General features: G+C 35.4%; 1 protein-coding gene across 7 annotated transcripts in view; it reads right to left on the minus strand.

The window, feature by feature from the left end:
- The window catches only part of Mindy3 (MINDY lysine 48 deubiquitinase 3), an 84,291-nt gene that overhangs the window by 17,183 nt on the left and 52,088 nt on the right, over positions 1-15,020 (minus strand). For all 7 annotated transcript variants that reach the window (XR_002387798.2, XM_087207088.1, XM_087207089.1 and 4 more), the window contains one exon: positions 1,285-1,357. Coding sequence is in view for 6 of the 7 variants with exons in the window: in XM_087207088.1 (XP_087063214.1) it covers positions 1,285-1,357 (73 nt within the window). In the remaining variant the exon portion in view is untranslated. The remainder of the gene's footprint in view (positions 1-1,284; positions 1,358-15,020) is intronic.

Consider the following 15,020-nt stretch of genomic DNA (forward strand, 5'->3'; position numbering starts at 1 on the left):
ATTCAGTGGTGGGAAAATGTGAGTGTGTAAATAATCCCTATAACTTCCTTATCTAAACAATCAGAAAGAAACACTACCAAAAGTTTCAAAGGTTATTACTTCTGAGGAAAAAGAAACTTATGTTTCTTCAGTGAAGGAAAAGGCATAATGAAAGAAGAAAAGAATGTAACTCAAGAGTCAACACATCAGTACAAGCAACAATTCACTCAGAAAGATGAGACTGCATATTGAAAAGGACCTACTCACATTATAAAGTGGCACTGGAAAACTGTTTTCCACAACATTATTCATCTGATCTTTATAATGAATCTAAGAAATAGGTGCAACCATTTTCATTTGGTAGCTAAGAAAACAGATTTATGGACCGAAAAGTAACTAAACTATTATACTGCTTATACGTGATGTGAGGAATGATATATTCCTAGAATCTGCGGGATTCAAATTTCCAGAGAGGAAAAGACAGATTTCAAAGAGCAAAAAATTTCAAGAGAGAAAAAAATGTATCTACAAAAATTCTAAATCAATTCAAAAGTTCACACAGGATTTCCTCTATCCAACAACTCTGGCTTCTGGATGGTGATCTACAATGAAACCCACAGCGTTAGTTTTTAAGTTATATTTGAAGTCAGTGAGTTAGCTGTGATAGTTAAGGCATAACTATTACCTAAGTACATGAACAGAAAGGTGACTAAAGCAACTCAGATTATAGTGATGAGACATTTAAAATATACATGTATATATATATATGTGGAGATATATATATATATATATATATATGACTATACACACACATATACACATGTATTGCTTATAAAATGAATTTTTAAAAACTATACTTTGGTAAAGCAAATAAGCACAAGTTCAAAAGGGAATGATAAAGATGATTTTCTTCCACACCCATACCCTGGCACAGTCACTCATACAGAAATAACCTAGAAGGTCTGTTTATTTAATATTCATTTAGATAAATAACTGAAGAAAATCATTTATTTGACTCTCAACCCCGGTATTCAGTACCAAACAGGGAACAATACCACTTTCTGAAGTTCTTTGAAAAGCAATTATCCCTTCAGGAGCCCAAGAAACACAAACACCACAGTGACAGGCACTTAATGTGCTATTTTTTTGGTTCCCATTTTCATTATTTCTCTTTCAAAATGTTTGAGAAATGCAATTTGCACTTCATTTAGTAATTCAATAAGTCTTTTGAATAAAACTCTGCTAAGTGTCAATATATTTCAAATACATAAAGGTATAAAACACAGAATTAACACATCTTTTTACCTTCTGGATCATAGGTTTGAAAAACCCTCCTGGCTTGTTCTGAAGGGGCTTCAGGAGCAACTAAAGCCATATCCTGAGAAGATAAAATGCCTAACGTCAACCAACTGTAATATTAAGACATTAAATATGAAATGCTAGGGTAGGATGAAGAGTTGATGACAACTGGGCTGAGAAGGACTTAGAGCTGCATTTCTATCTTAGGTCACCAACTCTCTAGAACTTTATTTTCATCTGGAAAATGGGAATACTACTACTTCCACCACAACGAACTGTTTTGAGAATTACATGTGAAAGTTTGACACTTGGCAAACCTATAATTATACAAGTAATTATCATAATGCAGTCTGAAAAAAACCCAATGATTTATAAATTTACTTTACATTATTGTTTAGGTGAGAAATATAACTTAAAATGTATTCTAGCTTTCAAATACTCAAAAGTATGGTAGTGATTTTTGTAGCGAAGGATAATACAATTACACATATTAATGCATATAGAATTCATCATGTCAGTAAGCATGATATAACAATATCTAAGCAAAGATTAATAAATCAAGTCTGTATGCCTAGCATTTTAATTTTTCTTAAAGGAAACATCCTCAGGCAGAAAAAAATGATCACGGCTAATTTCTTTATCACAGTGAGAATTACTAATTTATCAAAATTCATAACACAAAAATTCAGTCATTATTCACAAAGCTTTATTCCCTAAACCTTAGCCATTATAAAATTTTATTTGACCCTCATGAATATAAGTCGAGGTTCTTGTTGTTTATCTCCAGTTGGAGCTTTGGTCTGAGCTTTTGTTCATCAAGCTTGTGTTCACTTAGGCAATGTCGACAGAGAACAGTTTCCAAGTATCCCTTCCCTTCCTACCATCTTGAAATAGTTGTAAGAAGTTGTGGAGTATAAATGTTAAATAACATTTAAAATGTTTTTCTCCTGTGGAAAAATATTTTTGTAAGAAATGTGCTAACTTTTGCCCTAATCACTCCACCCTTAGCTTGTTCACAGACAAATGAATAAACTATAAGAATCAATTAAAATAATTTTGGCCAGGATTTAGCTCAGTGGCACTGTGCCTCCCTCACAAGTGCAAGGTCCTGAGTTTGATCCCTGGTGCCGAAGGAAAAAAAAAAAAAAAGAAGAAGAATCAATTAGAGTAATTTTTGCTGACCATGAGGAATAAGTTCCTCAGGACTTTAATAACACATTCAGTTTTTATGATAAAATAGGATCAGGAATCAAAATAAGGCAAATTATAAAACTCCTTATACATTTTTATATATTCTAATCAAAGAGGTGATACAAAGACCATCTGATAGTTTATAGAAAAGCTCAATAATGTTCGGTTATTTCTCATGTACCATCCCTTGACAACAATTTCTCATTCTCTTGCTTTCCTACACTCTGACATTATTTTCTAATAATGCACATGTCAAGTGACATGTACATCTTTGACTTACCTTTCAATGACTTTCTAATTTTGTGATCCAATCTTTTATTGCTATACACTAGACTGTATCTAATCTTTCTGCTATTATGAACAAAACTGCTTCAAATAAACAAACATGTAATTTCACATATTTGTAATTGTAGGTCAGATCAACAGAGAGGGATTGCTGGGTCAAAGAAAAACTGTGCTTGTAATTTTGGTAGATACTGCAAGGTTCACGAGTAATGTTTGCCTATTTAACCTATATCAATATTATTGCTTCAAAGTCTTTTTTTTTTTCCTAATGCATCACCGTTACAGCCTTTGCTCTATAACTAACTTTGTGCCAAACCTAGGATTGTTGTGCCAGCTCTCAGACTCAGGGACCAATTGCTAACATGGGAGTTATTATTTCTCCTTAGCTTATCACTGTCAAACCTTAACTGCAAAACATTTCCACATTTATTCTAGTATAAGCTTTAGCTTCCTAACTCTTTAGAACCCTACTATTTTCTTTTTCAATTCTCTTCTTTAGAATAGATGTTCAGATTTGATGAACACTACAAATAAGGATCTATGATAGAGTGATCCATGTAGCCAATTTGGTAACATACGAATTTTAAAATTTTGTATGTTGCATAGCAAAATTGAACAAAAATATAGAATTCCATTTAACTGACAGGCTTTTACAATCCTAAGGCAAGATATTTTAGTGAAAGTAGTATTATAACTTCCATTATCTTTCTTATATATATAAAGAAAATTATTTGATTAAAAGGAGAGGTAAAATAGAGCTTTCATGTAGTAAGTGCTATGAAGAACAATATGAAGAGGATTCTATTCCTCAGATTTTCCATTTTCAAGATTTAATATAGCAATACAGTTTAAATTTCATATTGAGTATATTTTCCCAGTCTAAGAACCCTCGACCCCCCGCGACGGTCAATCCTTTTAGATGGTAGAGACTTTGTGTACTGGAGGTCAAAGCTCAATAAATGAAAGAAGAAAATGTGTAACTATTTCTGTAATTATTAAAATTAAGGAATGCTGTATTTTGTACATGTACCAACTCCATACAAGGAATGTAAACATAATGTATTGTAAACATATATTATTTACAAAGAGAAAAGTATCTCCTTCAACGAAAAAATAAAACATACACTAATCTTCCACACCTCCCCCAAAACAATGAACTGTAATTCAGTAAAGAGATTCTAATACTGTTATTCTAAGTGATTTAAGTCAATAGAGTTACTTGTAAGTATTTTCTTCATCCCTAGTGGTACCATTTAGGAAAAACTTTTAAGGAGTAGGTGCAGCATCTGAAACTCTTAGGTAGGAAAACATCTGAATTATAAGAGTCAAATATCTAAACACTGTATTAGTTAGCTATTTAGGTTCTGACTTACCATCATTTATTTTCTATATTAATCAGATGCTTTAGTCAGAAAATATCAAGCAATTTCCAGAGAGAAGCTGAGCTGGTCCAAGCACCTGGAAGGAAGCTCTCCCGCCACCATCCCAGGCTCCTAGGGCAGAGAAGCTGTGCTGGTCCCAGCACCCAAAAAGAAGCTCCCCGCCGCCATCCCAAGCTCCTAGGGCAGAGAAGGTGAGCCGGTCCCGCACCCGGAAGGAAGCTCTCCTGCCGCCATCCCAAGCCGCACGGGTACCAGAAGCACCCCCCCACCCCTGCAGAAATGAGAAGACATGTAAGCAAGCCTCAAAAACAGACTTCTGGATCACCTACAGTAACCCCAAAGGGAAACGAGATGGAATAATCTGATACTCAGCCACCTGGACTCTCTGAACTGGCAAGAAAAGAGGATCTGGGAAAAATGAAATCAGAAATAATTACTCAGATAACAGCAAAGATTTTGCTCATGGTGCAAGACATGATTAATAAATCTAGAGAGGACATAGATAAAAAAATAGAGGATCTGAGGAACATGATGGAATCCCAACATAGGAAACAAATGGAATCCATAAAATAGATGCAAACAGATTTCCAGGAGGTTAAAATCTCCATAGAAAGTCTGCACAGTAGAATGAACCAATGTGAGGATAGAATTTCACATACAGAAGATAAGATTGCAAGTAGTGAGGAGGAAAAGAAAAATTGCTTTAAAATTGTAAACAAATATGAGAAATCAATCCAGCAGCTGCTAGACGATGCAAAGAATAACATAAGACTGATTGGAGTCAATGAAGAAAGAGAAGAGAGTGCAGATGACATAAAAAAAACTGTTGACAGAAGTGATGGTAGAAAACTTCCCAAGGAAGGAAAAAGAACTTGACATACAGACAAGTGAGGCATATAGGACTCCAGCTAGCCTTGATCAAAAAAAATCTACACATAGGCATATAATAGTTAGGATTCCAGAAATCGAACAGAAGAACAAAATTCTACAAGCAGTGAGAGAAAAGAAACAAATCACATACAAAGGAAAGCCCATCAGAATCACAGCAGACTTCTCAATGCAAACCCTCAAGGCAAGAAGAGCTTGGAGTGATGTATTTCAAGCCCTAAAGGAAAACAGCCTCCAACCCAGATTGATGTACCCTGCAAAACTATCTTTCAAAATTGATGGAGAAACAAGATAATTTCATGATAAAGAGCACCTCAGGAACTTCATGAATATCAAACTGGCACTCCAAAAAATTTTAGACAATACCCTAGGAAAAGACAATGAGGATCACAACCCCAGGAAACCCAGCAGAATGAATCCATTGGGTGTGACAAATTAAATGCAAAGGGGGAGAATTCAACAAAAAGAAAAAGTCATGACAAGGCTTTTAAAACTTTTGACTTCATCTCCCTAGTGAGTGTATAATTCAATCTTGTTATTGTACTGATTAGAATTTTTCTGATTCTAGAGTTGCACACCTTTCTTTGTGCTGTACTGGCTATTTATCATTTTCTTATGTCTACTTTTTAATTGGGTTGTCTATTAATGAGCTCTAAGAATTCTTTATATATTCTGGTCATACGTTAAATGCATTGTAAGTATGGTCTGTTTAAGGACTACTTTTCATTTTAATGATGTCATTTAAAGTTCTATATTTTGATGGAATCTCATTTATCAATTTGTTTCTTTTATACATGATGTATTTTGTATCCTAGGTAGTCCTCGCCTATCCTGAATTCATAAACATTTTCCCTTATAATTTCTTCTTAAAGTTTTATACTTTTAGGCTTTCATATTTAGGTTCATAGATCCATTCAAATTATTTTCATGTATGGAAAAAAAGGGTTGAGGTTAATTTTTTATATACGAATAGCAGGTGTTCTAGTGCCGTTTGCTGAAAACACTATCTCTTCCTCAGCTCTTGAATTGAGTTTATATTCTATAAAATGCTAATGTTAAATAATCTTTCAAAACTCAGTGGACCATATATGTGTGGTTCTATTTCTAGGCTCTCTGTTTTTTTCAAATGATCTATATGTCTTTCCTTATACCAACATTGCCCTGATTACTGTAGCTTTAGAAGAAGTCTTAAAATTAGGTACTAAACGTCTTCCAACATTGTTTTTGTTTTTTTTAAACTTTTCTAGGTCCTTTGTACTCCTACATAACTTTTAAATTTCAATATCCAATTCTTCATTTATAGCAAGTATACACAGACCTGAATTTTTATATATACCTTGTGCTTTCTAATCCTGCTAAATTCAAATACAAGTTCTAGGAGCTCCTAGAGATTTCTTAATATTTTCTCTGTAGATGATCATTTCATGTACATATAAAGATTTTGCTTCTACCTTGCCAATCCTATCCTAATTGTGTCATTTTACTGCCAGACTATTTTGATGGGGCCTAGGTTTCAAAGTTTAATGGATAGATAAAGAGTAAGCATATCTGCCTTTGTTCCCCACCTTAAGGAGAAAGCAATTGTATCTTCTCCATTCATTTAAGGCATTCTCGCTGGAAGTATGGAGTACATGTCTTTAATCTGTTGAGAAGGTTCTGTTCTACTTCTAGCCTCCTGATAGCTTTTACCATGAACAGCTGTGGAATTTAGTCCAATACTTTTTCTCCAACTAGTGATAGGATCATATGGCTTTTCCCTTTCCTCTGTTAAAATGATGACTTTTGGGGGTGGATCTTCCAATGTTGAACCAACACTGCCATCCCTACAATAAAACCACTTTCTACATACTGCCAGATCTGACTTCTAATAGTTTGTTTTGTTAAACAAATTTTTATCTATGTTCATACTTTTTTCTTCTATTATCTTTATCCAGTTTTAGGATTAGCACAATGTTGATTTCCTAAAATGAGGGGAGAAGTGTTCCTTTTTTCTGCTTTAATTGTTTGATATAATTTATCAGTTAAAATGTATATGAGCCTGCTGTTGTCATACAGGTAGGTTTTCAGGCTAGGAATATACTCTCCTTAATAGGTGCTATTCAAATTTTATATTTCCTCCAGAGTTAGTTTCATTAATTTGTCTTCCAAGGTACTTCCTAGAAGTTGTCAAATTTATTTCAAAACAGATTTTTGTAATATGCTTTCTATATCCTTTTAAATTGTGTAAAATCTGTGATAATGTCACCTAGATATTGATATTGTCATTTTAAAAATGTATAATTGATATTGTGTAACAAGAAGAAAAGGTCTAAAGGAGCAGGGGAAGTGGGAGGGGTAGGGGAAAGGAAAGAAGGGAAAAGAAAAAATATGAGAAAAGGAAAAAAACAGAAACAAAGTCTTTGCAAATAGGGAAGGGTGGGGGGAGGGTGAAGGGAGGGCAGGGGAAGGGGAAAAAAAATAAGAACCAAGATACTCATGTAATGGTACAAGATCCCAATGATGAATGTGACTATTTTATACCTAAAATGTACAAATAAACTTAGTGGGAAAAAGACCAATTTCCATTTAGCTAGTTTACTGGTCAATAGGGATAATAAACAATATGGCTTTTAAAATTACCTAGCCTCACCCACCCTTATCTGGTTGGCAAAGTGCTACTGAAAAGTGGGGACTCTCTAATATCCTATAATCATGAGTCACATATCTTTTTCACATAGCTCTTTCCATGTTGTCAGTGTAACTATTCACTGATCACCATAAACCTTTTAAAAGGTAACATTAGCTACCCTTTTAAATGTGAAAAGGTCTTTAACATTTATTCATTATACTGTTCATTATCAAGTGCAGTCTGCTTTCACGAGTAATTAAAGAACCTCCAAGAGGCTTACCTGACTTACCTAACTTCAGGAATGACTCTGTAGCTTGCATTTCATAGTGTTAGTAAGTGTCCCTCCAAATAACAAAAGTTAAACGGTGGATAATTATTAAGTAAAATTTTATTTTAAAATCACTTTATAATCTGCTTTACACTGACTCTTTGCCCGTTAACTACAGTCATACCTTGGCATTTGAGTGCTTTCAAACTCTTTGAATTTGGTACTCTATACATTTTTTTGCTAGGGATCAAACTCAAGGCTTTGTTGGTCCCAGTACTCATCCTTTGGTACTCAACCTGCGAGCTACAATGTGTTGGTGTCCATTGCCTTGTGTCTTGTAACCATTTCCAGCCAAAACAACTAGTCTGGTATTGATCATTTTTTGGTACTAATTGTGCCTTTGAGACCCAATTAAGGACAATCACCGAGGTACCATTGGACTTACAAACTGATTTAAAAATGGCTAAGAAACAGATGTCAAGTCAATTACCAAATGCTCTCCAAATACATAATATCACTTATGCATAGGTAAGAGGCAGTCTATTTTCTTTCTCTTTATTGTCCAAATGATGTGTAAAGCCCTAGGCTATCTCCAAAGCAGCTGACTGATGTGTGGCACCAATTTGTGTTCTGTCAGCAAAGTCTCTGGTAGGAAACAAAGAGGAGCCTTTTGAAGTTCTTCTTCCAGAAAAACAAAGCCTAAATAGCCAAGTAGAAATAAGGCAGTAGGAATATGTGAGGGATATGAGCTACTCTTACACTGCAAATCATTAAAGTTATTCATATTGAGTAGGCTTGCTTTTCTCCCTATCACCATAACTGTAAAACTCACTTTAACAATCTTTTCACAGCCTTTTCTCAACTGGTTTCTGCTAGAGGATTCATTCTTAATACCTAAGGTGTCCGTGTTGGTCAGGACTGTGCTATGCATCTAGAATGCTGTGGACCACCTTTGGGAGGACTGAGACAAGTCCTTCAAATCACTCTCTATGTTCTCTTACTGAGATAAAGAACCTAGTTAAGAAGAGCTGTTGGCATTTTAACTACTGTATTTCTTTAGGAAACCGGTTAATATAAGCCATTATCTCTAGGCATATGAATACTCACATTTAAAAAAAATGTATCTGGGTTGTAGATGGTGGAAATTAATATACACACTTACCTGGGTCAAAGGCTTAATAAATCTAATAGCCAAAAACTTTCTTTTTATTTCCAGGTAGAGACTGGGTCATCAGAATTCAAACCGTTAAATCCCCTGGCTGGACACGCAGTAATCTTTAGTGGTAGACTGCATTATTGTCCCAGCTCCTCCCTTCCTTTAAAGGATTATATATACCTGTCCGCTGCTGAGGTCCTGAAGGGTGTTTTTGTGGCAGGGCCTGCTTACTGACATCACGTTTGAATACTGTGAAAACCACTGCAATTTGAGCATGGATGTCTGTTACTGAGGCAAGTTGACACATGGATTTAATATTCTGGCTGGGGTTCGATTCTGTTTGCGGCGTGCATACTGTATGTGCTTTCTATTCACATTGGGCCTACTTTCTCTTCTGGTCTCTTCCCTCATGCTACTCAGTGACACTGATTTTAACAACATAATCTACAAGGAAGAAGGAAGGAAGGTAGTTGCCACAAATAGCAACTTCCTGTGTTTCACATGGAAATGAAGCTTAGGTCTACTGGGTCTCGGGTCTGCGTCTCGGGTCTCAGGAATTTATCCTTGGTAGGCTTCATTAGTATAAATGAAGAGCGGGGCACCCTCCACACCCCGCCCTGGCAATCCTGTCACCTTTGCTAATATTGTAAACTGTTTAAAAGACATAATACTCAAATTGATAACATTTTCAAATGTTACCGTGGCTTTACAGAGAAGCTTTTACCGTTTAGAGGTCTGCTTTACATTCATGTCTTGGAAAGTCATGTTTAACTTTTCATATTGAGATAAACTGTCATATAACAGAGATGATTTGGGAAAACTTTCATATAATAAAGACGATGGGAATAAATCGGATTATTCAAGCTGATGTGGGCTTTGCTGATATCTTAATATCTTAAGATGACTATATGGTTTAATTATAATAAACTAATTACTGTTCTCCAACTAATTACTAATTACTCTTCTCATACATCTTTGCTTTTCCTCAAAACCTAGAACATAGTTATCATTTCATATAAATCTAAGGACGCTTACTGCGTCCTTTCGTGCATGTCCTTTCATGCATTTCATTTCTTCTGCACCCAACCCTCCCTTTTTCCAGTCTCTACTCCATTCTAAAAGAAAGGAGGTAAAAGCATAGTTCAGAACTCAGAATACTGAATTAAGTTTGAGTCCTGGCTTTAGCATTCACTAGTTTATGATTTCTGGCAGTGGCTATATACCAGTGGTGGCGAACATATGGCACGCGTGCCAGGCTGTTTGTTATCACTGAAAGCTTGAAAAGGTTCGCCATCACTGCTATAGACTGTTCAATGTAGAGTCTATAACAGAGAGTTGGTTTGAGAATTAAATGAGGAATGCATATAAGAGACTTAGCACAGTGCCCAATACAGAGACAACACTCAGTATATGATGACAACGTATTATTAATCCTTGCATTTCAACAGAACTTAGCACAATGCCAAATGTTTGCTACATTGAGTACTGTAGGAAAACAAAGATCAATCAGGTAGTGTCTCAAGAAGGTAGGCAACTGGAGCAGCAGAGGAGCAAGTAGAAAGTGGGACTGGCAGCCACAATACAAAGGATGTCAGGACTAGCCCATGAATCTTAAACAGGACTTTAATAAGCTCATTCTAGGTGGTGGAGAACATGAGCAAAACATACACACATGCACACAAAAGGAAACCAAGAAAAATCAAGCTTACTATCATTCACTGACATTAAATACATAAGATTTTGCCCCAATGTGCTATCAACTCCACTGACTACCATGTTCTTCCTTCACTTATGGACACATCGCTAGAGGTGTGGACTGATCAATAATCACTCTAATATAAACTCTGACTTTATCCATGACAGGACACCTTTATCAATGATAGTTTATTTTTAGACAATTATTTGGCTTTTATGAAAACCAAACCAAAAATAACAACAACAACAACAAAAAAAAAACAAGAAGAAGCTGAAGGGAGAAAGGGACTTACTGTCAAAAGTAGGATGGTATCGCTAATATGGCTGAGAAGTGACAACTAAAAGAAAAGGAAAATTCAGAAATACAAAAACCAGATACACAAATCTAGCTGCATGAGGGCATTCAGAGTTATATAGCAAAGAGAACATAAAGTCAATTAATGTCGACCTTAAGGAGGCAGGAACACGTATATTTTTAAAGATTTCTGTTCAAAATAATTAAAAATTAAATGTTTGAGTGTTATGATGATACAAATCATTGTCATAACCCTAAATGAGGGAAAAAAATTATTCTCAAAGTGTGCAAAACAGAAAACAGTTTGTGGTTAAAAACTCATGTTTTTAATACTGAAATAATTAAAAATGCCTAGTCTATGTAGACTTCTTCCCACATTGCCAATCTTATCTTTTAGATAAGATTAATTTCAATGTTTTTTGTTGTATTCTTAAGAAAGTAGTTGTTCAAATCACTCAAGTTATAATTTAGACTTTAAAACAAATACTCTAGCCTCTTAAATCCATCTCCTTTGTCTCATAGATAAGGCATGAAATCTAAACATCAAACTCTAAAATTTGGTTAAAATCAACACATGGGAAGACTAAACTGCATAAAACTATAGAAAAAAATAACTTACAAAATGTTTGTGAATTTTTCTGCAACAGTAAAGGCAATAAAGCATTTTTTTGTTAACGCAGAACTGTGCACTTTTCAAATGCCCAACACAAAGGGCTCTAACACTAATTGCAGCGTTCTTCCTGACGTTACACAGGACAGCAACAAAGCAGCCTGCTCTGTAGCGATAACTGCACCTCCACTCCCAGTAACGGATCCCACTGCAACAGCACTGCCCACTCACGCAGGAACAGCTCAATGCTTTGTTTCTCCTTCACATTAAATTCAGTTTCTTTCTAGATTTTTAGTTTAAATGGTAATGTGTTTTCATGTGTTCTTACCTGAAATGAAAACTGCTTTATTGTACGAAAGGTCAAAGGTGACTGTAGGCACACATATACAAAGAGTCCTTTCTAACTGCAATAAGAGGAACAGAAAAGGGATGTAAAACTCATCTCAGCTTCAAAGGGAGTTTGAAATGGATTACAAGGAAATTAGTCACTGATCTTCTGCAGATGAAACTAGATGCTATAGGTAGGGTCCAATTATTTTCATATTCAGCCAGCAGCTGTCACCCCACAGTGAGATTCAAATACACAATCAAAACTAAAAGACGTATTTATTTTGCCCACCATTTATGCACATAATTCTAATATTAAAAGTATCATGTTTTCAAATTTAAAGACCTTATCTTGACTTTACATTGAAAATTAATTTCATTATTAGTTTTCAAAGAGGAATTCATGAAAGTTGCCCAATTGTTTTATTCTTAAGACCCAAAACTAAAAAAGACAAAGAACTTTGGGAAAACAATGGACAGAGAGGAGAAAAAGAAGAGAAGTGCTCAAATATTTAATCAGGTAATACTTGAGTCTTTAAAATATTCAAAAAGATAAATTTAAATATAAGTTTTAATTCTTTAAACATCTACTTTTCAATACATATTTCTTTTTTCTTTACAGGTTTGCAAGTTCTCAACAACCCTCATCCAAAGTACCATGGTAAGATTTCTCAAGACCTGTGCCCACAAGGCACATTCTCTCCCATAATACAGCTCTGAAGGTTTTGTTCTGCCGGGGCTCAGGTGACCTGCTGGGAAAGTTCCCCATCCTACGTAACAGGAGTTGAGTTTCCTTCCTTGAAGAGGTCCATTTATGTACTACATTTCACCTCACCCATGTCCTCTCAGTAGAAGAGTTGGTGGGAATTTGCTGTTTACAGTTCCTATAAGGTTCTTGCAGTTAGATGCTGTGATATCCCCCTGATTACTAACTACAAAATGCCCATTCACATAGGATGCATATCTGCATTTCTCACAAGCAGACTCCTGAAGACACTGTGTCATTCAGTATAATATCAGTTTTGTTGTTTCAGAGGCTGAAGTTAGATTTTTTAAAAGGCCACTTTCTCTATATCACATAGAAAAGATGACTTACAACACATAGTCTATCAATTTAAAAACTTTACAAAAAATGTCTTCATAAAAAGATAGAAAAGCTGTATATACTGGTACACACTGTAATTCCAGCTACTCATTCAGCTGAGGCAGTCTGAAGCCAGCATTCCTGTATACAAATTCACTGAGAGAGGAATTAAGGAAAACACACCTTTCACAATAGCATTGAAAAAAAAAATGAAATGCTTAGGAATCAATCTAACAAAGGAAGTAAAAGACCTTTACATTGAAAATTACAGTACCCTGAAAAAGGAGATCGAAGGGGAGATCAGAAAATGAAAAGATACCCCTTGTTCTTGGGTAGGAAGAACCAATATAGTGAAAGTGGCCATATTTTCAAAATTGTTATACAGATTAAATGTAATACCAATCAAAATACCAACAGCATACATCACAAAACTAAAGAAAATAATCCTGGGGCTGCCATAGCATCGCTCCCAGTGCAGAGGAGGTGAGCTGCATGGGTGCCAGCAGCACACACCCCCCATGTCAAAATGAGAAGACACATAAACAAGCCTCAAAATCAGACTTCCAGATCACCTACAGCAACTCCAAAGGGAAACGAGATGGAACAATCTGATACTCAACCACCTGGACTCCCTGAACTGGCAACAAAAGAGGATCTGGAAAAAATGAAATCAGAAATAATTTCTCAGATATCAGCAGAGATTGTGTCCATAGTGCAAGACATGATTAATAAATCTAGAGAGGACACAGATAAAAAAATAGAGGAGCTGAGGAACGTGATAGAATCCCAACATAGGAAACAAATGGAATCTATAAAACAGATACAAACAGATTTCCAGGAGATTAAAAACTCCACTGAAAGCTTACACAGCAGAATGAGCCAATGTGAGGATAGAATTTCACATATAGAAGATAAGATTGCAATTAGTGACCAGGAAAAGAAAAATTTCTTTAAAATTGTAAGGGACCATGAGAAATCAATCCAGCAGCTGCTAGATGATGCAAAGAAGAATAACATAAGACTGATCAGAGTCAATGAAGAAAGTGGAGAGCGTGTAGATGACATAAAAAACTTTTCACAGAAGTGATGGCAGGAAATTTCCCAAACAGGGGAAAAGAACTTGACATACAGATAAGGGAGGCATACAGGACTCCAAATACCATGATAAAAAAAAAAATCTACATATAGGCATATACTATTTAAGATTCCAGAAACCTCTTAGAAGAACAAAATTCTCCAAGCAGAGAGAGAAAGGAAACAAATCACACACAAAGGAAAGCCCTTCAGAATCACAGCAGACTTCTTAATGCAAACCCTCAAGGCAAGAAGAGCTTGGAGTGATGTACTCCAAGCCCTAAAGGAAAACAGCCTCCAACCCAGATTGATGTACCCTACAAAACTATCTTTCAAAACTGATGGAGAAATAAGATACGTTTATGACAAAGAGCACCTTAGGAACTTCATGAACACCAAACCAGCACTCCAAACAATTTGACAATATACTAGGAAAAGACAATGAGGATCACAACCCTAGGATGGCCTGCAGAATGAATCCGTTGTGCGTGAGAAGAAATTAAATGCAAAGGGGGAGAATCCAACAAAAGAAAAAGTCATGACAATGATAAGTCAATATGTATCAGTTATAACCATCAATGTTAATGGTCTCAATTCACCAATCAAAAGAAATAGACTGGAAGAATGGGTCAAGAAGCAAGATCTAACAATATGCTGCATACAAGAAATACACTTAATTCAAAAAGAAACTCATAGATTGAAAGTTAAAGGGTGGAAAACAATATTCCATGTGACAGGAACCCCCCCAGAAAAGCAGGAACATCTAACCTCTTTGCAGATCAAGTGGATTTCAAACTAAAATCTGAAACACTTCTGGTCCCAAGAATTTCAGATAAGGGATAGTCAACTTGTATGTACAAATCTATTGTGAACATGTGT

The sequence above is a fragment of the Heterocephalus glaber genome, unplaced genomic scaffold (genome assembly GCF_053883595.1).
Source record: "Heterocephalus glaber isolate CG9 unplaced genomic scaffold, H.glaber_assembly_v1.0 deba00000768, whole genome shotgun sequence".
Lineage (NCBI taxonomy): Eukaryota > Metazoa > Chordata > Mammalia > Rodentia > Bathyergidae > Heterocephalus > Heterocephalus glaber.